Source organism: Lithobates pipiens, unplaced genomic scaffold (genome assembly GCF_037356315.1).
Source record: "Lithobates pipiens isolate NorthernLeopardFrog02 unplaced genomic scaffold, aLitPip1_a1.2 Scaffold_25, whole genome shotgun sequence".
NCBI classification, from domain to species: domain Eukaryota; kingdom Metazoa; phylum Chordata; class Amphibia; order Anura; family Ranidae; genus Lithobates; species Lithobates pipiens.
The window spans coordinates 202,403,515-202,426,909 of NW_027507787.1; the positions used below are offsets into that span (position 1 = coordinate 202,403,515).

The window sequence follows — 23,395 nt, forward strand, 5'->3', positions numbered from 1 at the left end:
AACTCACAGGCTCGATGGATCGACTTGGGTACAGTCAGCCTGCCCATACATGGATCGAAATTCGCACAGTGCCTGCTGAACCAGCCAAATTTCAATCCATGTATGACCGGCTTAAATCTTTACCATCTTGAGATTCAAAATATATAGTCATAGCAACCTTGAAGTGCAAACATTACCTCATCAGACAGTTGGACCCCACAGGAAATTGGGTAATTACATGCTTGTTATATTAAAGACACCCAGGTCATCCTTGCCAGACGCTCCATAGATCCTATTATTATATGCCACTGGGAAGCTGCATAGGTAAAACTTAAGCTGGATACACACTTTGCAACTTTTGGTGTTCAATTTCCTTAAGTTTTCCTTCAACTATGTAGTGCAATGGCCTACCTGATTGAATATAAATTGAAAGTGTTTAGGTGTGACCTCATATTATATGGTTTTGATAAAATCTAAACGCAAAAATCTGAAGAAAATGGTATAGTGTGTATCCAGCTTAAGTCTTCCATATACAATATACTTTTCTTCCACTTTGGTATCCCAAAAAGTAAAAGGGAAACTCAACTCCAATAGTACAAATATAATTTTTAATTTTTAAAAAAATAAGTAAAATTGCCAGCATACTATACATAAAACGTTAGTGCCCAATGTGTGCCAATAGCAAGTGAGATCGGTACCCAACACATTCTGCCCTACACTTTTCGTCTGAAGACTTCCTTCAGATATCTATAGGATGTTTGCTGGAGATGACCTGGTTGTCTTTATTATAACAAGCGATATCCGTCCTGTTTTCCTCCTATGGAGTTTCCCCTCTTTGTGGCTATAACAGCCTCCACTCCTCTGGAAAATATCAGAGGTGAGTGTAGTTGGCTGATGAAGGTACAGATTATTCAGACTGGTCTGTGTTGTTCTGCTAGGACGTTGCACAGTGGGAGACTCTGGGGAAAACTGTCGGTTCCAGATGTTATCTAATCGCAGATGTTGCATCAAGAACCAAGCCCAGCCTGCCATGTGGTGACCCCATTCGAACTTCCGGAGCCATCCTCAAATACACCAACCAGACAACAATTACTGACCTACTGACAAAGGTCCGGCTGATGGAAGGTGAGAAGTGACCATCCGCTGAAAGTGAACAAAGATGTGGAAATGTGTTTAATGTCAGGTAACATTATTGAACCCCAAGAGATAAGCAGAGGATTGTTTTTCATCCTTCTCCAATACAACTCCATGTGTACATTTTTGGAATGGAGTCACATGACCCCAGGGAAAGTTTCCGGCAAACAAAAGTGACCTCACACTGGGGTGGGGCTGTTTTCAAGACAGGTGCAAAGAAATGCTCAGATAACCTAGGGCAGGGGTGCTCAACCTGTGGCTCTCCAGCTGTTGCAAAACTACAAGTCCCATCATGCCTCTGGGTGTCATGCTTGTGGCTGTCGGAGTCTTGCTATGCCTCATGGGACTTGTAGTTCCTCAACAGCTGGAGAGCCACAGGTTGAGCACCCCTGACCTAGGGAATAAGAAAGTCATTGACTTTCTAATTGTAGCCTGGAGACCTCGCCACTGACCAAAACTCAGGAAAAAAATGCCAATTTTAACCCTCATGCCAGTTTGATATACTCCATGCCAGCCATATTTAGCAAGCTTTTAACCATGCTGTAGCCTTTGTGGCATCCATCGCCTCATGCTACAAATATATGTGGGCAGGGCTTAAGAAGGGGCCTTTAGAAGAGATTTAAGTATCAAGTCAGTTGGGGCAAAGAAGGGGTCACTAATTAGTTTGGTAACAATTTTATGAATGCAGTGAATTCTTACCTTGGGAGAAGAGTAAATGAGATATGTCCAGTCTGGTAAGAGATAACCAAAAGACTCTGCAATCCACAGATATAATTGCATGTACATTGCTGATTTACCAAAGCTACAACTTGTGTTTATGTTTGTCAATATCAGTCGTTTGAGTTATTCCCAGCTCACATTGGCATTCAGTCCTGAAAATAGGATTTTTGAGGTCCATTAAGGAACACACAGAGTCTTTAACTTGCAGTTTATACAGCCACTGGCAGGAAGACTGGACACTGGCAAAAAAACAAACCAATATAGGCCAGCCTAGGATAATCCCTCCCACTACCAGTATGCCTCGGTTTTGTAGAAAAGCTGTACCGAGAACATGATCAGAGGGGAAGAACCTCAGTGGAATACAAGAAATTTTTTTATGATCAGTACAAAAGTCCCGTTTTCTTTACCCCTTGGGGACATCCAAAAGCAGTCCAGCTAAAGCGTGTGCAACACAGTAAACAATTGCTAAAATGTCAGTTAAAACTAGATTGCCTGCAGCCCAAGAGCTGTCAGAAGGAGTTTACGCCCAAAGCCGGCATAATATGAGGCCGACACATCCAGCTGGTAGCACTTTGATAATGTGAACAGAAGACCAGATGGCAGCCTTACAATCAGGGAAACAGTTACACTGAAAAGCCTAAGAAGTATCCACAAATCTAGTAAACTACACCTTGACCAGATGGTAGGGACCATAAGCTTGGATAATGATCTGTCTGTGCCACGTAGAGATGGTGGAATGAGAAGTCCATGAACTCTTTTGGGGTTTATCCAGGATGACAAAACAAGGGAAACAATCTTTCTGAAGGAAGCAATGGCTGAGCGAGAAACTTACAGAAATTGGAGGGAAATATCCTTTGGGGGAACGGAAGCTAGACAAAGGGATGGAAGAACAATGATCTGGTTGAGGTGAAAGGCAGAAACTACCTCAGTCAAGAAGGAAGTCCTGGGCCTCAACACCATACCATTCCTATGCAAAACGTGAAAGTATTTTTTTTTGCAGCATAGGAATGCCAACTCAAAACACTTACCTCACTGAGGTAATGGCTACAAGAAAAATCATCTTGTGAGTAAGAAGAGGAATGTCCTAATAGTTTCTTGGGTGAGTGTAAAAAGAGAACTGTCCTATTAGTTTCAAACTGTGGTTTCTGAAGTGCAGCGTGAACCAGATTCAGGTCTTATGTAATCACAGGGGAATGGTCAGGAAGAGCTACATAAGAGACCCCCTGTACGAAAAGAGTTTTAATTGAGGAATAAGAGACCAATAGTCTCTGAAACAGGCTAGCAAAGCCAGAAACCTCACTGTTGATAGTGGTGGGAGCTAAATTCTTGTCTAGTCCCTGCTGCTGGAAGGAGACCATTTTTGCCCCTGAAAATCTCCTAGGGTGGCAGCCCCAAGACTCAGAAAATAGACTTCCTAGCTTTTAGCATTGTAGGAATCACAGACTGAAGCAGGATGGTAAATCAGTCCTTGGAATAGAATATCCATACATCTGGCAGTGCCCATGGAGCATCTTACTAGGTCAGAATAACACTGGCCCCAGGCTAGTGGGGAGCAATAAGGATCACCGGAATACCCTTTTATCTTGGTCATGTAAAAAGATAAAAAAGAAGTCATTTCAAGGGAGAAAATACATACAGCTGCGTGTACTGATCTCAGAGAGCCTCAAGGGCATCTGCTGCTTCTACTAAGGAATCCTTTACCTGAAGACAAACCACACCTATGACCTCTTAGAAAATCAGCCTACCAATTGTCTATAGCTGCCTGGAACATACATGGCTGACAAAAGCAGGATGGCTTTTTGAACTGGAGTGTTTTGATTCGAGACTCGAGTGTCTGAAGTTTCTCCTGTGGAATGAACAGTTTGGCCAGAAATAGACAGACTCTGGGATGGGATGAGTCAGTTTCAGTGGTGATTTCTGAAAGTTCCAGTGCCACCTGACAGACCACGCCAACTGTTCCAACAACTGGCAGTCATCTGAATATCCTACAATGGAAATGCCATGAGAGTGCAGCAAGGCTAGTCCTAGGGTCAGCACCTTGGTGAATACCCAAGGTGCAGTGCTACAAACTGGTAATGATGAGGCAACATTACAAAGTGTAGGAATCACTGATGCTCACAGAAGCCGGAAAGACTCTCTGATAAATGGTGAAGATGACCGATTTGGCAGTTTCCATTTGGATTTTCTGGACCCAAAAGAAGACTCTCAGAACTCTGAGATCAAGAGAGAGGTGCTTGCCCCTTTGAAACGGATTGGAGTAAAACCCCTGGCACTGTTCTGCCACAGAAACTGGGAAAATGTCACCACGATTATGAGGGGTGCACCTTCAGACACAAAGTGGTTTGTCTGAGGATTGGCAGACTGTTAAGGCCCGTACACACGATCAGACTTTCCAACCGGAAATGTTCGATGACAGGCTGTTGGCATTAAATCCGACCGCGTGTATGCCCCATCGGACAATTGTCGTCAGACTTTTCAAATTTTCCGCAGACAAATGTGTGTTGTCGGATTTTCCGTGTGTACACAAGTCCAACGGACAAAAATGGAGAATTAACATTGGTGGTGTGGCAAATTATTAAATCTCGAAATGCAGCGCACAATTCTTTTCTAATTTTCTCTTTAATGGGATAATGATGAAGCTTCTTTGCTGGTGATACTGATGGAGTTATTGCAAACAAACTTTTCAAAGGCTTTTTTTTTCTAGTGATATCAAGAATATTATATTATTATTATTTGGACAAGTTACCACAACACCATTATCCCGTAGTTTTTAAGATCAATGCTACAACTATGTTGGTGTCCCTTGTCAATTTTACATTTTTTTTTTTTTTTAAATGTAACAAAAAAAAAATTATATATATATATAAAATAGACATGCTATCTGCCAATAGAAGAATCAAATCATTATTATTAAACCAAAAAAAGAAAATTTCAAAGCAATAACTCCAAGGCCAATAATAAATAACACGTTATCTCCTCCGATTCCGCAACATGTCTGGTTGACAAACGACCGTTTAGAACTGAAAAGCGCGAAATGAAGAACGCAAAAAGAAAAGCGCGAATCAAAATTCTACTAACACGAAATTAGCAGAAGGAACACAAAGGGTGGCGCTAAAGAGCTGAAAAACCACGTAGTACGTCACTACGTTCGTGATTGTTGGCCAACAATTATGTGGCCGTGTGTATGCAAGACAAGTTTGGGCCAACACCCATCTGACAAAATTCCATGGTTTTGTTGGCCAACAATCCGATCGTGTGTACAAGGCCTTAGTGCCACACTTTGTAGGTGGAAAAGGAGTCAAGCTTGGAAAGTCTCAATGAAAAAAACTTTACACGGCTGTTCTTTAAGCGTCTTCCACATAGGAAGATAGGTGATCTTGCCACCAGTAGCATTCTTGATGATGTTGTCAAGAGCCTGTCTGAAGCGATGCCGTCCCTCGAAGGCCATGCGGATCAACACTTACACAAGGGTTCCACAGTGCAGAAGTTTAGCTAAAGTGCCCTACACATATGTGCTGATATAAGACACATATGAGAGAGGAGGCTTTCAGCAAACTTTTACAGTTAAAATTCAACACTACAGCCATCTGCTCCATGAATGAAGATCTATTGTAGCAATGGTTAGATCTCCTTTCAGGGATTTCCACCCTGTCAGAGGTGTGTCCTTAAAGTCTGGTACACACTGAGTTTTGGTCACTGAGCTGTTGTGTTTTGACAGGCTCCCCCACGCCAGAACACTCCTATCAGTGCTTTCCGCCATTGGCCGAGAGCGCTGATTTGGAGTCGGCCAGCTGCTACGGCCAGCAGACTGACTTCTGTCGGACAGGGTGGCATACACACGGGACGAATGTTGGCCATTTTTTTCTTTTTAACCATCCGATGTCTCCTGACGTTCAGCCTGTGTGTACGGGGCTTTACCGGAATAGTAAGGACATATGTAAGGAGGGACACAGCCAGACCCACAGTGGGAGACCACTTCTGTACAAAATCCTCACCAAAGAGATACAAGGCAATTAAGCACTCAGGGTGAAGCAAGCAACTTATCAGGTTACGTATAATCTTCTTAGAGAAATAGTTGGAAAGCAAATGCAGCAAAGGTAAATTCTTTGTGGGCATAGGCATTTAAAATGACTCGAGCCTGGAAATGACACTGCTAGAAGCAACAGGCTTATCTTCTAGTTCCAGCGTGGTGTGTACCACATCAATCAGAGCTAAATAGGAATCAGACAATAGGGGGTTATTTACGAAAGGCAAATCCACTTTGCACTTGAAATTGCACTTGGAAGTACAGTTGCTGTAAATCTGAGGGGTAGATCTGAAATGAGGGGAAGCTATACTGATTTTACTATCCAATCATATGCAAGCTAAAATGCCATTTTTAATTTTTCTTGCATGTCCCCCTCGGATCTACAGTGACTGCACTTCCAATTTGCCTTTCGTAAATAACCCCCATTGGCTCTGAAGCTGCTAAGGACCCCGGGAAAATCGGATACAGAATCTACTGGAGAGGGTGCAGGAATGTGTTTGTGGTTGCAGCCAATAACTGGGCGACTGGGGTCATAGTCTTGTATGACTGCAAAAAAACGTAGTCAAAAGGGTAGATAATTAAGCCACACCCCCTGACAGAGCTAAGGATGGGATAGATCCCGTGAGCAGAGGGCAATAGGATGTTGAAATCATTAAAATGCTATGCTCACATACAAAAATCCATAATAACAAAGTGGTTAAAATCAAGGTGCTCTATTGTAACAATCATGCCTTAATATATCATATGCATACTATAAACTTACTACTTACTACTTAATAAAAAACAAAATTCATATCCGAATAAGTGCCAAAGTGCATAAAATCAGTGAAAATGTTGTATTGAACAACAAATCTTCATTAGTGATGCTTCATGTGCATAAATTCAATAAAAAAAAAAAAGTTTTTTGTACTCACCATAAAATCCTTTTCTCTGTAATTCACCGACCGACACAGCTCCTCTCTTTAACAAATGGGTTATTAGCCTTATCACTAGGAGAATACTAGGCATAGTTGTAACACAACACTCAGAACTCTTAGTTCCGCCCAGGCTATAGGCTACAATCCCCCCCACCCTGCAAATCAGCATCAGTACGTCAACAAGCAGTATAACGTAAAGATAAAAGGAGGGGCGGGTGCCGCGTCGGTCGGTGAATTACAGAGAAAAGGATTTTACGATGAGTACAAAAAATCCTATTTTCTCTTATATTCACCGACCGACACAGCTCCTCTCTGTAACAAATGGGACGTCCTCAAGCAGTGCCAAAACGAGGGGTGAGAAAAACAGCATAAAAACTTCATCCACCATGGCAAGTGGGAACTAGTGAAACTATACCCACAAAAAAACGTCAGTGCGTGGAAAACCATCACAAAAAAACAGGGCATCCTCAACAGGAGTTATCCCCAAGACCGCACCAAACTACGGAAGTAATGCAACAGTGCATTAACATAACAGTACTGCGTTTTTATTGAAAAAAAAAAAACAGGAAAAAATATCCATTGCCTATTCAATTGCAACTACACGGCCGCCTGCAAAACTTTGCGGCCAAAACAGGCATCACTGACGTTTACCTTTTAGATCTCGGTAAACGTGTGGACAGACGACCATGTCGCCGCTTTACACACCTGGGCGACTGACGCTTGGTGTCGGAAGGCCCAAGACGTTCCGATTGTCCTTGTGGAGTGGGCAGTGACCGGAAAGGGGGGCACCTGCCCCTTTAAGGCGTAGGCTTTTAATACAATCTGTCTGATCCACCTGGAAACGGTGGCCAACGAGATAGCCATGCCTTTCTTTGGACCAGCCACCGAAACAAACAGTGAGTCTGAATGAATGAATGAATGAAATACTTGTATAGCGCACAATGCGAACTGAATCGCCTCTAGGCGCTGTCTGACTTCCGAAAAGGAGCCGTGGCAGACAAATACACCTTCAAAGCCCTAACCACGTCAAGAGCTTGAAGGGCCACCTCCTTAAGGTGTTTTGGCTTAGGACACAGAGATGGTAATACAATGTCCTCATTGATATGAAAAGCCTAGACCACTTTCGGTAGAAAAGACGGTTGTGGACGCAACACCAACTTATCCCTGTGGATAACCAGATAGGACGACTTGCAGGACAAGGCCGCCAGTTCCAAAACCCTCCTGGCCGATGGGATGGCTACTAGAAAGACCACTTTCTGGGAAAGGGTCAACAGGGGAATCTCCCTGATGTTTTCAAAACGGCGGTGTTTGAAGCGCTGACAACACCAGGTTCAAATCCCATGGGGGTAACAGTGGACGCACCAGAGGGACTACATGTCATACCCCCTGAACAAAGGTACTCACTAAGGAGTGCCATGCCAAGGGTCGTTGAAAAAAAGACAGCTAAGGCTGAAATTTGCCCTTTGATGGTGCTGAATCGGACCTTGAGACAGAAGGCCCTCTTGCAATGGCAGTCGCCAGGGAGCGTCTGCATACCAAGGACGCTGAGGCCAATCTGGGGCAACCAGTATTACTGTGATCTCCTCGGCTTCCACTCTGCGAAGCAGACGTGGCAAGTTTCAGTGGAGGAAAAGCGTAGATCAGCTGGTACTGATCCCACGGAGCCACCAACGCGTCTGACACGTCGGCCCACGGATCTCTTGTCCTGGACACAAATGTTGCCGCCTTCCGATTGAGACGGGAGGCCAGCAGATCCACGTCTGGTGTGCCCCACTTCAGGCACAGCAACCTGAATATCTCCGGATGCAATGCTTATTCTCCTGGGTCCAGCATCTGTCGACTCAGTCCGCCTGCCAGTTCTCCACTCCCAGGATGTAAATGGCTGACAGGGCCGGTACGTGCCGCTCTGCCCACCGAAGTATGTGAGCGACCTCCTGTGCAGCGGCTGAGCTTCTTGTTCCCCCTTGGTGATTGACGTATGCCACAGCCGTGGCATTGTCTGACTGTATCCTGATCGGACACCCTTGCAGTCTCACTGATCATGTGTAGAGGCACAGCCTGACCGCTCTCAATTCGAGCAGATTGATCGGCAACTCTGATTCTCCCGTCAACCAGAGGTCCTGAGCCAACTAAACCCCCATCACTCCACCCTATCCGGATAGACTGGTGTCCGTTGTGATCACCGTCCATTTCAGAGGAAGGAACGATTTTCCGGACTGAATCACCGGGGATCTCAACCACCAGATCAGTGAGTCTCTGACTGACTGGCTCACCTGGATCTGTCGATCCAGGGACAACTGAGATTTGTCCCATTTTGTCAAAATCTCCTTCTGCAGGACTCTGGTGTGGAACTGGGCATAAGGTACTGCCTCGAAGGAGGCTACCATGAGCCCCAGTACTCGCATGCAAAAGCGGTGCGACGACCACTTGCGGTTCATCAGCAGTTTTACCACGGGTCTGAGAGTCTGCAATTTGTCTAAAGGGAGAAAAACTCTCGCTTTCCTGGAGTCCAACAGCAAACCTAGGTACTCCAGACGCTGGGTCGGCACAATCGCCGACTTTTTGAGGTTCAACAACCACCCAAATTCTTGCAGGGTCTGCATGGTGATCGGCACATCCTCCCCTAATTCTGAGGTGGAAGATGCCCTCAGGAGATCGTCTAGGTATCCCACGATTGCGATCCCACGTTGTCGCAGCAACGCCAAAACTGGAGCCACTACCTTGGTAAAGACTCAGGGGGCTGATGCCAGACCAAAAGGAAGAGCCACAAACTGGTAGTGGGCTTCCCTGACTGCAAATCTTTGATGCCGAAGCAAATGGGTATGTGCAGGTACGCATCCTGGATGTCTAAGGACGCCAGGGAGTCCCCTTTATGGACTGCAGCGACTACTGTGCGAACGGATTCCATTCTGAACCTCTGCACTTTCACAAAGCGATTGAGGGCTTTTAGGTCCAAGATCGGACACACCACTTCCTTCTTGGGAACCACAAACAGATTTGAGTGGAATCCCTGGAAGTGTTCCGAGATTAGAACCGGTACAATCACCCCGCGATTCAGCAATTCCCTTACCGCCCCCAACAAGGCCTCCCGGCGAACCGAGGATACGGGTATGCTGGAGGGGAAGAATCCATCTGGCAATCAAGAGAGAAACTCTATCTTGTAGCTTGTGGAAATCAGATAGCAGAGCCATTGGTCGGATAACCGGGAGGACCACCGGGCTGCAAACTCCAAAAGGTGACCCCCCCCCCCCCACCCGAGACATGGGTGGGGGCAAACCTTCATGCGGTAGCACTTTTGTTCGCAGGCTTGCGGTTCCGGGGACGTTTTTGACCGTCCATGGACGTCCTGTCGGGCTGGGGACGTTTCGTCGAAGCTTCGGGCGGACGAAAAAGACATTTGTGAGCGGAAAAAGAGGGCCCCTGCCTACAGCGTGGCTCCTTGGCCTGTGTGAGTAGGGTACTCTTACCACTGGTGGCATTTTTAATGTCATCTAATGAGGCTCCAAAGAGCCGGTCACCAAGGAAGGGAAGATCCGTCAGGGCTTTTTTGGATGCCTGGTCAGCAGACCAGCATTTTAGCCAAATTAGGCGCCTTGGCACCACAGCTGACACTGAAGCCCTGGATAACAGAGGGAGAGTATCCAGGGCCGCGTCACAGACGTACTTAAGGCCTTGCACTAGTTGGTCTGCTAGTTCCACGCAGACAGGGGAAGCCTGTTGCTCTCCCAATCATGGTGCAAAAGTTTTGCCCACTTAGTCAGTGTCTGCGACACAAGTGCAGATGCCAGTACAGGTCGCACGGCTGACCCCACAACCGTAAAGGAACGAGCCACTGCCTTCCTGTCCGTGGGATCCTTGAATGCAGGAGTCCCCTCAACTGGGATCGTGATTACTTTATTTAACCTAGATACTGGGGGGTCCACAACCGGAGGCGCTGACCATTTTTTGAGAAGGCTTTCCTCAAAGGGGTAACGCACCACCATGTATTTAGGGACCGAAAAGGTCCGTTGCGGGCGACCCCATTCCTTGTAAATGAACTTGTCAAAATAAGTCCAATACAGGAACACCTTAGGTGAACTTGCTGGCTTGCAGGACCCAAAAGGGACCGGTACATCAGCAGAGGGATCCGCTGGCTCCTGAATCTTCAGGGTATCATGCACAGCTGTAATAAGTACTCCAACAAGTGCTTTGTCGCGCCAGGACCCGGACAGAGACTCATCCTCACTATCCGAACGGTCCTGGTCAGCGTCATCTGACAAGACAGAGCAGGGGTCACCAGCCTCAGCAGGACCAGAGTCAGCGTTAGAGCTCTCCCCAGACGGGGGCGGCAGGGGCTGCTTTTTAGCACCTTTCTTCCCATGCACCGCCTCCATCTTGGCAACGAACGATTCGAGGACTGCCGTCAGGGTGTCCATGGGAACTGCGCAGTCCGCAGGTGACCCGGTTGCAATTGCCTGGATTTCGGGGAAAGAAACACCAGTTTCTGAAGCCATGCTGTCCCTACCCTGTCTGCCACCCAAAGGGGACTTAGGACAAGGACAGTCCCGCCCTCCTTGCTGCCGCTGACTGAGGGGCTCTAACCCGCTGGACTCACCTCCCTGAGGAGTTCTGCGCTGTTCACAAGTAGTGCCTGTAGACCCAGAGTGCTCCCAGGTGCAGAGGAAACAAAACCTGTGTCAGTGGCAGTCCGTCAGAGTGATCGCCAAACGATCTGAAAAACGTGCTCAGGCTACAATAAAATGGCCGCCCAGCGTCCAGGAAACAGAGCACACGTAGCTGCTGCTGGAGAACACTGAAAACGTACTCCGGCTTCTAGAAAATGGCCGCCAGTGTGCTGAATAGGAAAGCACAGGGAAAATGGCCGCTTGAAGCCCAGAAGACATGCTGCCCTTGCCCACACCTAAAATGGCCACCGGCCAGCTTCCATGAGGGACAGAGACAGAAATGTGACAGACACAGCACTGCACCGAAAACACAGCCAGACCCTCACAGGCACCTCCCGGGAGCTTAACATACAGGATCCAGGACACCACCAGCCAGCTCCCTATCCCAGGTGAGAGCCCCCAGGGATCTGTACACATACACCGCTCAGCACCACATGCAGCGTCCCCCTCCCCCCCGGAGGGGGAAGAGAGGGAGGTGAGGGACCCCGGAATCGACCTCCCAGGGAATGCCCAGCTGCTCAGCCCCGCCGGGACAGAGAGAGCCGTACTTACCAGTCCTGAAGAGCTGGGAGACATTCCATCACAGACCCACACACTGATCAGTACAGGGTGGCTGTTAGCCCGGCATACTGTGACGCAGACAGCAGTAGCCTGGTCATATGTACGCCCCGGAGCATAAAAGCTCATGACCACCTCTGGAGCTGAGGTTTCTTCATGGCCTGCCGAGCCGTAGCTGCGACCTGCACATGCTCAGTGACCAAACTGGGGAGACTACAAGGATAAGTGTATCCAGCCTGTCACCCAGCCGGCTGTTGATAGTTGATCACAGGATCATTTATCTTGTGCAAAAAGCCAAGCTTCTGCATAAAAAAAAGCATGGACCGATGGGCCCGCAGGGTTCCTAGGTCCTTCTCCTTTACTAGGCAAAATAAAACTGAGGCTGCTTTGCAGGGTGGGGGGGGTTGTAGCCCAAGGAACCACCCCCGTGTCACAGTCGTGCCTCCCCTTCTTATGCCGCACTCACCAGATAGCAATCACCTTTATAGGGTCACAAGCCTCCACAGTACTAATGACTGTAATGGAAATCCCCTGGATTTCCTCCTTTGCTCTCCTCTGTAACCGTATTGTCATGGAAAGATAGTAATTGGACCCATAGCATGACCCTGTATTAATAGATTTATTTGCGTAATAACAAACATTTACGAGAATCCAGCAGGTTACAAGCGTTAAAATCGAATCAGAAACAGGAAGTCTGGGTCGTGATGCATTCCTCAGACCAAACCGGTAGTGACGCAATAGCTTGCCTTATGCATCTCCTCACAAAGACGTCATCGGAAGCATTGCCGTCTTTGTGACGAAACACGTAAGACTGAGCTATTGCATCACTTCCGGTTTGGTCCGTGGAACACATCACGACCCGGACTTCCTGTTTCCGATTAGATTTTAATGCTTGTAACCTGCGGGATTCTTGTGTTTTACTTATTGTGCAAATAAATATATTAACAGACTCACAGTGGGTCCAATTATTATCTTTCCATCATGACACTTCAGTGACAGAGGACAGCAAAGGAGGCGATCGAGGGGATTTACATTACAGTCATTAGTACTGTGGAGGCTTGTGACCCCATGAAGGGGATTGCTATCTGGCGAGTGCACCATAAGAAGGGTGACACAAAGTCACTGCCCGAATGCGAGCACGTTTTTAGCAGCACTTATTTCACTCAGTGGATATGATTTCTAAATGTTTGATATAAACTGATGGATTTTTTTTTTACCTGAATTTATGCACATGAAGCATCACTAATGCATATTTGTTGAGCATTAGAACATTTGGATTGATTTTATGCACTTTGGCACTTATATATATATATATATATATATATATATTAATGCATGATTGTTACAATATAGCACTTTGATTGATTTTATGCACTTTAGTACATTGTTATTATGGATTTTTGTACCGATTTCTTGCTGCTGATTATTTTCAAGTTTTTTTGGTATATACACCAGATTATACCTTACCACTAGCAGCACCAATTCCACTTATCCCCAATATTTTATTTTAAGCAGTTTGCCATCTACCTGCGGGTGGCTGGCTTTAGTGGAGGCAGCAGCTGTTAATCTAGTCCATAGCACAGAACTTTATCCTTCAGACAGTGCAAGGCATTCAGTGGTGAATGATAGTTGACAGTTGTCAGTCTGCAGCTGCTCTTTTGCTCCGTTCATTTTGTCATTAGTGTATAATTCTATATTTCTGTTCAGCCATACTATACACCCAAGCGGGCATGGGGGGGGGCACACTACACGATCTGTAGTTTTTTGTGGCACCTGTGTCCTTTTGCTCTGTAGACTAATAATGATCATTGCCACACTGATAACCATGTGTGCTGTATAAACTCTTCTTCCTCAAACCATACAGAAAAAAATATTTTCTACATTTGTTCTCTGAATGGGAAAATACTTCACCCTCAGCCGGAGCACAAGCTATTGTCAGTGAGGCACTCACAGATATGGTCCATGCAATCAATGTACAGTCCAGGCACCAGAACCATGGTTATCTGGGGTACTTCTATTCTTTGTGTGGATGCCTTGTGCCTTTATTTGTAAAAAAAAAAAAAAAGACACACCACACAGTCATGCTGGCAGTATGTAAAATAAAGTTTTAAGTCAAATTTGGGGTAGAGTGTGGACATTTCTATTTGCCTGGAGTTCTGCTTCAAACATGTCATAGCTTTATATAAAAATAATAAATGACATACATGTGAAGATCAGTCCGGCAATGGGAAAAATGGTACTTCATATACAAGGCCTGGTCTCATACCTGAGCCCCTCCATGTCCCCATGTCATACAACTAGCCCCCGCTGTCCCCATCTCATATGCAAGGCCCTTGGTGTCTATCTCCAAGGCCTCTAGTGTCCCCATCTCATACTCAAGCCCCCCCCCCCACCTCATACTCAAGAAGCCGCCCCCCCATGTCCCCATCTCATACTCAAGAAGCCCCCCCCATTTCCCCATCTCATACTCAAGAAGCCCCCCCCCCCCCATGTCTCCATCTCATACATGTAGCCCCCAATGTCCTCATCTTTTATTGCTTACTAAAGCACCCCACTTTTTTTGCACCTGACCATAAACTGTACAATTTTTAATGACTCCTTTTTTGTTTTTACAGAAGAGAAACGAGTGACTGTTCTAGGGTGTCTAGATGAAGAGTGTTCGGGGAGCAGCGTGGCAGATCTGGTATGGTTCCATACAGAGTAACTGTAGGGGGCGCTCACTGTTTAGGCCCCATTCACACCTGAGCGTAGCGTTTTCAGGCAGAAAATCGTGTGATTTTACTGTGTTTTGCCACGATTTTGTGCAGGGCAAAAGGTCACCAATGTAAAGAAGAAGAAAAATGGCCAAATCTGCCTAAAAAAAAAAAGTTCCAGAACTTGTTTGAGCTTCAGCCATTTTTGTACTTCTGGCTTTAGGTGTTTTGGAGTGGAGATGTGAACCATCTCCATAGAGAATAATTGATTTTTTTTTCCCCTTCCAGTGTTTTGTAGCTTCAGGCTGCAAGCTACAAAATGCCCAGGTGTGAATGGGGCCTAAGAGGGATGTCTGAGCAGAGAGAAAAAATCTTTCCGCATTTAAAGTGCCCTAGAATGTTCTGGAATGTGGCTGGTCCTGATCTCTACAAATGTTCTGCTCTCCAGGCAGACAAGCAGAACATTTCATAAACTGGTCACTTTCCTCACCACCTGCAACAATCAGAACATTTCTGGCAAAGTGAGTTGCCTGCCATGGCATAAGTCCCATCTGTGTCATCCCAATTCTACTGGGTTTTTCCCTGGAGACAGTGATCAGTGTACACCAACTCTCTTGGGTCTGTTATACATAGGCTGTATCCAATACAGAGGTGTACACCAACTCTCTTGTGCCTGCATGTTATACACGGCTGTATGGGGTACACGGCTCTCTCACATCTGGCTGTGTGGTAGACATAGGCTGTAGAGGTGTATAGAAGTGTACATGGTCCCTTCAAGTGTCGTTCTCTTATCTCCGCAGAGCGTGGCGATTGGTGCACAATTCATCAAGTTGGGAGGTCTGCTCCGAGGAGAGAGGACAGACAAGTATAACCGTCTACTGGCCATAGAGGAGGAGCTGGCGCAGAGTGGGATGCTGGGTAATAAAAAGTCCCTTTCTCCGTGCCCTTTGCACACAGAACCATCAGAGGGAGACCATCAGCAAATAGAGTCTGATTGTGTCTATACAACTGCCACTACCTGAATGTCACCGAGGGCCCACGGTTCCCCTCCTCTGCTTCATTTATCATATATTTTATGCATGCATGAGACAAAATATTTCCACCCCATGTTTGTTTACATCCTGTGTGCTGCTTTTTTTTTTTTTTTTTTGGTTTCAGCAAAAAATTCTACTAGTTTTCTGCTTCCCAAAAGTTGGAACAATCCACCATTTCCAGGAAATGGAAGGAAAAAGATTTTATGTGCTGGTTATATATGGTCTGTATTTCTCTCTTTCTAGACTCGTACTCCACATTCGACTTCCCTGTGATCTGGAGTGAATCTCAGAATTCAGAGGAAACCAAGCCATCAACATGACACCCCGACTACCAATATCCCCCCCCCCCAGGGTATCACCGTTTGTGCTGTACATCGCCATGGAACATGTCAGGATCACACTGTATAAACAATGAAGATAGAATATTGAATTCTGTCTCAATGCCAACCACACAGGAAGATGCAGCACAAAACCTTCCCGCCTCTCACTGCACCAATAAAAGCTACTGAAAAGTGAAAGGAAACGATATGATTGGATGGCGGGCCTCCAGGGGTCCGTTCCTCCAGAGCAGTGATAATACGCTATATTGTCAAAAGTATTGGAACACCTGCCTTTACAAACACATGAAGTTTAACCACCTCAATACAGGGCAATTCCTGCCTAAGCCAATTTTCAGCACTGTTGCTGTTTAAATGACAATTGCGCGGTCATGCTACACTGTACACAAACAAAATTTTTATCATTTTGTTCCCACAAATAGAGTTTTTCTTTTGGTGGTATTTGATAACCTCTGCATTTTTAATGTTTTGCTAAACAAATAAAAAAAAGTTTTTCTTTTGTTTCTGTTCTAAAATTTTGTAAATAAGTACGTTTTCTCCTTCCGTGATGGGTATTGATAGGTGAAACTGATGGGTACTTATGGGTGGCATTGTTAGACATCACTGATGGCACTGTCAGGCATTGGGGATAGGCACTGACATATTTCCCTAGTGGTCTAGGGTGGCATATCTGGTGGTCCCGGGGGGCTGTGCTGATAAACAATCAGCACAGACCTCTCCCTCCCATCAGGAGAACAGCCGATCGGCTCTCCTCTACTCATGGCAGATGCGAGTAGTGAGAAAAAGACAGTTAACGACTATTCCGGTTTACATCGTGATCAGCCGTGATTGGACATGGCTGATCATGTGGTAAAGAGCCTCCATCATGTAGCGGCGTGTTAGATTGACACACCGCATCACCGATTGCCATGGGCGCACCAGAGCGGCCGTTCTGGGAGGCCATCATATGTCCGCCCAGCAGGAAGCAGTTAATGACATCCCAGTCTTAGTCCATAGGTTTTAATATTGAGTTGGCCCAACCTAAAGCAACTTCAACTCTTTTGGGAAGGCTGTCCACAAGGTTTAGGAGTGTGTCTATGGGAACGTTTGACCATTCTTCCAGAAGAGCATTTGTGAGGTCAGGCACTGATGTTGGACAAGAAGGCCTGGCTCGCAGTCTCCGCTCTAATTTATCCCAACCTTGCTCACCCATGTCTTTATTGGCCTTGCTTTGTGCACTGGTCCAAATCATTTAGTGGAGGGGGGATTATGGTGTGGGGTTGTTTTTCAGGGGTTGGGTTAGCCCCTTAGTTCCAGTGAAGGGAACTCTTAAGGTGTCAGTATACCAAGACATTTTGGACAATTTCATGCTCCCAACTTTGTGGGAAGAGTTTGGGGATGGCCCCTTCCTGTTCCAACATGACTGCACACCAGTGCACAAAGCAAGGTCCATAAAGACATGGATGAGCAAGTTTGGGGTGGAGAAACTTGTCTGGCCTGCGCAGAGTCCTGACTTCAGCCTGATGGAACACCTTTGGGATGAATTAGTGTGGGGATTGCGAGCTAGGCCCTCTCGTCCACATCAGTGCCTGAGCTCACAAATGCGCTTCTGGAAGAACGGTCAAACATTCCCATAGACACACTCGTAAACATTGTGGACAGCCTTCCCAGAAGAGTTGAAGCTGTTATAGCTGCAAAGGGTGGGCCAACTCAATGAAGAATCCTACGCACTAAGACTGGGATGTCATTAAAGTTCGTGTGTGTAAAGGCAGGCCTCCCAATACTTTTGGTAATATAGTGTATATCAGAGTGAGTAGATTTTATCAACACAAATGATTAATAACATCCCTATTATATACAGCGGTGTGTCAAATGAAAATGTATCTAAATCCATATGTAATATATTATTACGGCTTACCAAGCCTTAAAATATGGTCTCTGCATTCATTTTATTTTTTAAACTTTTTCTCCTTTATATTTATCTGGTGATATGACCAGTAACACAATTCCTGTCTTAGGATGGCTGTGGTGTTAAGCTGTCCATCGACTGGTTCATCAGGAAGCAGCTGAATTCCGATCCACCTATGGGCAGGCTGATTGTACTAAAGTCGATCTATCTATAAACTTCAGTAAAACCAGCCTGTTTTTTTTCCCCCATACGATCACTTCTGATGGCTATAGCCGGCAGCAACGATCATTGTATACTGATGGCAGGGAAACTTCCTGCTGTCACAATACAATAGCGCAGCGGGATGGATTCCCCATCAACACTAACTGTGTAGATGTGGTCATGAAGGATATTTCTTTCCTTCAACCAGTGGGGTAAAAGAAAACAAATTGCATAATGTATGGCCTGCCTTAGCTGCACTAGCAGATTTAGACTGACTTGACTAACAAAATAAAGATCAACTCCTGCTAACACTTAACCACTTACAGACCGCCCGCCGCAGTTTTACGACTGCTGTTTGAAGAGGAATATCGTTGTTACGGCAGCAGCTAGCTGCCATAACCCCGGTATCCTCTTCTTCAGTGGGCGGTCCGCTACAAGATAAAAGTGGTCCCTGCGGCGGATTCGCTGCAAGATCACTTTTTATCGGTGGCGGGAGAGGGGCCTCCGCCGCAATCCGATGCCCTCCGCCAGTTATCGGAGGCGATCGCGTCCTTCTGCTTGTTCAGTATGGAGACGAGTGAGGGGAAGCTGGCCCCCACCCGTCTCCATACAATTGCTGGGGGGAAGCAACGTCAAAACGTCACTTACGCCCATAGCTCTTAAAAGGGGCAATTTTTTTTAAACTACAATTTTTATAATAAAAATTATATAGTATATAGCCCTCGTGAATCTATTGTCCAATATATACCATATTGACAGCGCTAAAACAACAAAACAATCATTCTTAAGAGGGTAGAAGCCCCATGGTTTACAACAAAAACCACAGTAATGTCCTTAAAAAGTCCCACACATCTGAGGATGGGATTTTAGTTGAAACACCAAAATGATGGAAAACAGAAAGAAAAGTCCATCTCCAAGAAAAGACCACCAGTGCAGAAAGAGCTTGTTAGCCGGTGACACCCCTTATGGTAAAGCACTCACCAGAACCCAATGGGTTAACAGGCACCTCTTTATAAATAGTCTTTCACTGGTATTCCTCTGTACCCAATTCCTGTGTCCTCATAGATTTTTCGGATTTAATACTTCACTCCCAGCAGCAAGTTCACATATAGAAAACAGCAAAAAGAGGTTCCATAGTGCAAACTGCTTTATTCTTTAAAAAATTTGTGCGCATATACACCATACGTACATAATCAATAAAAATTCATTCACAGAGATGTAACCACTAGAACAACCGGATTTGTCTCACCGCGGCTCCGGGCGTCTTAGATCGAATGCAGGCTCGGCTTCCACGGCGGGTCCCGGGCAATCGTACAAATCGACCGCTCTGTAGTTACGAATAGCTGCTTGGTCACGCCCATACGCGTTTCGTCATCACGTCTTCATCTGTGGGCGTGGCCAAGCAGTGCAGCTAATCCGATTAAATATGAATAGGGGCGGAGAGGTGGCTCATGGGCATTCCCACGTCCAGCCCCCTAGACACACTCACTCCCACCCAATGCGGAAATGAAAAGGCCACGTCGTGCAAGCCATCGCCATGACAACATGCCTAAATGTACACTGTTCGCAAAAAAACTTTCGTTTCTCACGAGTACGTCCCTGTGGGTAAAATTTGTTCACACAAACCTTCGTTTCTCATGAGAACAGTATTAATTCATTAAATCACCGAACAGCATACATTAAGTGAGCAGGTTATCTCATTATTCCAGGAAATCACCATTATCATACTAAAATAATAATATAATAATAAATTTACATCATTATTACCTAAAATACCCATTATCATACCAAAATAATAAATATTGTCAATATTACAGGTATCCATCTTAGAAAAATGCATTGAGATAAAAGGCACATATATCTCAAATCTATATATACCACCAATATGTATGCAGAGCAAAATGCATTACATTCAATAAAATATTAAATAATTCTCCACACTATCTTAATCAATAGTCTTGTCTGATAGATTAATAAAAAATGATAAGATAAAATAAAACCCGAATGTTGAGTACCAGCAAAGCTAGAAAATGCAGACCTCTTGGTCTACTCGACTGCAAAAGTAGGTGTCCCAAAAAATAGAATAGAATAGAACCGACCTATACTCTTTTTTGTATACATGTATGCTGTGTTCACATAAAAAAATATATTAATAAAACAAGGCTAAATATGTTATGCAGAAACTGTTCTAAAATATATTAAGCTCAAATCCTCCTCAATATTTCCCCAGTGTACTGCAATAAAAACTTAGTAGTCACTAATGAAACAGTTAACATCCACCTCTATATTTAAACCGTAGGGACTCAAAGTGTTCATACGGAACAGCCACTCGGTCTCACGTTTAGATATTTCCCGGACTAAATTACTGCCCTTCCAATTCGGAAAGACCCTATCTACACCCCAAAACTTAAGACCTGTTGGGTCCCTGTCGTGTTTAAGTCTGAAATGTAGGGAAACACTATGGTCCTTATAGCCAATGGAAATATTGTAAATATGTTCTGCCACCCTAGTACATAATTTCCTTTTTGTTCGTCCTACATACATCAGCCCACACGGGCACTGAAGTACATATACTACATGTGTGGTCACACATGTGATAAATTGATCGATCTTAAAATTTTGTCCATTACCAGTGGAGGTGAATTGATCAATCCCCCGAATGTGATTGTGAACAGATTTACAGGCTTTGCACCTTCGACAGGCAAAAAAGCCAGCTCGATCCCAGAACATAAGAGGCCTGGAGGGTGGATCCAAAACCTTTTTGACAATTTTATCCCCAAAAGAGAAATTACGTCTGTAAATAAATCTAGGGTTCTCAGGAATTACTCCCTTGAGCGTCCTATCTAATTTGAGGATGTCCCAGTGTTTTCGGATAATCCCCTCTACCTCCTTGTATTGGCCATGGAGGGTGCTAATGAAACCCCATTCATGAGTACTACACATTATCCTTTCTTTCCGTTGTAAACATTGCTCCTGGGGTACACGTAGCACCTGTTGCAATTCCTGATCCAGCATGTCAAAGGAGTAACCCTTTTCCACAAATTTATCCCTGACTAAAGATGCCTGTGTCAAATAATCATCATCAAAGGTACAATTTCTTCTAACACGAAGAAACTGACCTTTCGGTATCCCACGTAGCCAAAGCGGATGATGTCCACTATGAATAGGAATAAAACTATTTCTGTCCGTTGGCTTAAAAAACACTTTTGTGGACAAATTAGTCATTTCTCTCATTACAGTTACATCCAGAAAGTGGATTGACTTTTTATTCCAACTGAAGTCTAATTTTATATTGTTATTATTGTTGTTCAAACCATCAGAAAAGTCCTTCAGAGATTCCTCCGTGCCTTGCCAGATGAAAAACATATCATCTATATACCTATGATAGAAAAGTAATTCCCTTCTCCGGTTCGCAAAAATCCGTATATCCTCCCAATGGCTCATAAATAAATTCGCCAAACTCGGCGCAAATTTTGAACCCATCGCTACCCCTTTCTTTTGGTTATAAAATTTACCATCATACCAAAAGTAGTTGTGCGACAGGCAAAATTCCAGAGCCATTCGCAAAAACTTTTTTTGTATGTAAGGCAGGTCGTCCCTCTGAGAGAATGCCCAATTGAGAGACAACAGGGCATCCTCGTGCTGTATAATCGTATAGAGAGACGACACATCTGCTGTTACTAAAAAGATTTCAGCGTCTCCAGGAAACTCCACACCACGCAACAAACCTAAAAAGCTTGTGGTGTCCTTTAAATAGGCACGTGTAGTGACCACACTCATCTGCAAGAAATGGTCTAAATATTGACCAATCCTAGCAGTCACTGATTTTATTCCGTTAACGATTGGCCTAGCCGGGGGTTCCGTCTGACTCTTATGGATCTTAGGTAACGTGTAAATATTGGGAATTCTATTATAACTAGGTACCAAAAATAACCGTTCCTTTTTTGTTAGGACCCGCATATAATATCCAAAATCCACCAAATTGCCCAAATCCTCACGATACGATTTCGTAGGGTCTCTATCTAGTAGAGTATATGTTGTTTGATCTGACAACATATCGCATAGCTGAGTGTGGTAATACTGCTTATCCAACAGTACCACACCTCCCCCTTTATCTGCTGGTCGGACAATAATATCCTTTCTTTCCTCTAGGGCTTTAATCCCTTCTTTAATATATATAGGACAAGGATTTTTCTTTAGTGGAAGGGCATCTAAATCCCTAAGGACTGATTGTTTAAACACCTCCACTTGGTGGTTGGAAGGTAGTGGTGGATTAAATAATGACTTATTCCGGAGATTGCTGTTCACGCCAATTATTCCATTATCCCTATTATTCGTTATCATACTGCTATTAGAAAGCATATATTTCTTAATATTGATCTTCCGTACGTATTTCTGTACTTCAATATAGACATTAAATTTATTCATTGGTTGGCGTACAGAACATTTCAAACCCGCATTTAGAATGTTTTTTTCTTTCTGGGATAAAGTTACTTGAGTCAAATTATAAATCCCTGTCATTCCGTCTCCCTGCGTCTTTTTTTGTTTGAGGCGTTTACCGGCTCTGCAGCCTCTTTTTCCATGGTTTTTTGTTGTTGTCTGACCGGACTGTATGGCATTCCCCAATCCTGGGGATGTCTCCAATCCTGATTGTTCTGGACGGATGGTGGATAAGAGGGTCGACCTCTCCATGGTCGCCCCCCTCTTGGTCTCCCCCTCCAATGTCCCCTCCCGCCTCTCCCTAAAAAAGGGGGCATCTGAGTATTACGGGGTGAGGATGATCTCACTAGAGGAGCAAAACGGTTATGTGTGTCAGGCTGATATATCCCTTGTTGATTATAACCCGGGCGAGTTTCCTTGTATCCCTTATTCTTACCCACAAAATTGGACTGTTTACGTGCCTGACTGTTTTGGGGGTTTTTTTTCCCAAAATTTATTTTTCTTGGTAAGGCCTCCTCAGTTACCTTAGGGATATTATCCAATGCTTTTGGTACGTTAGTTACTGGTTGTGTAGATGTAACCCCAACCCCTGTTTCTTCTTGTGTTGATGGTCTAAATCCTACCTGCCAACTATACATAGTGTGATTCCTAAAATCATTTAAATCCCTTCTAAATTTCTTTATTTTCTTTTTTTGTGTATCCCTATCCACCTTTTCCAATTTTTTCTGAATATCACTATTGAAAGAAGCTAGTTGTGGAGTGCCTCTTATTGGTTCTAATAAGGACTGCAAATCTGTGATTC

The 23,395-nt window shown here is 44.8% G+C and overlaps 1 protein-coding gene across 2 annotated transcripts in view; it reads left to right on the plus strand.

Moving 5' to 3' along the window:
• Positions 1 to 17,973, plus strand: part of ENO4 (enolase 4) — a 56,084-nt gene extending 38,111 nt beyond the window's left edge. For both annotated transcript variants that reach the window (XM_077455434.1, XM_077455435.1), the window contains exons 10-13: positions 918 to 1,104; positions 14,615 to 14,682; positions 15,493 to 15,610; positions 15,970 to 17,973. In XM_077455434.1, the coding sequence (XP_077311560.1) occupies positions 918 to 1,104; positions 14,615 to 14,682; positions 15,493 to 15,610; positions 15,970 to 16,046 (450 nt within the window). In that variant the 3' untranslated portion in view covers positions 16,047 to 17,973. The remainder of the gene's footprint in view (positions 1 to 917; positions 1,105 to 14,614; positions 14,683 to 15,492; positions 15,611 to 15,969) is intronic.
• Positions 17,974 to 23,395: the final 5,422 nt, after the last annotated feature.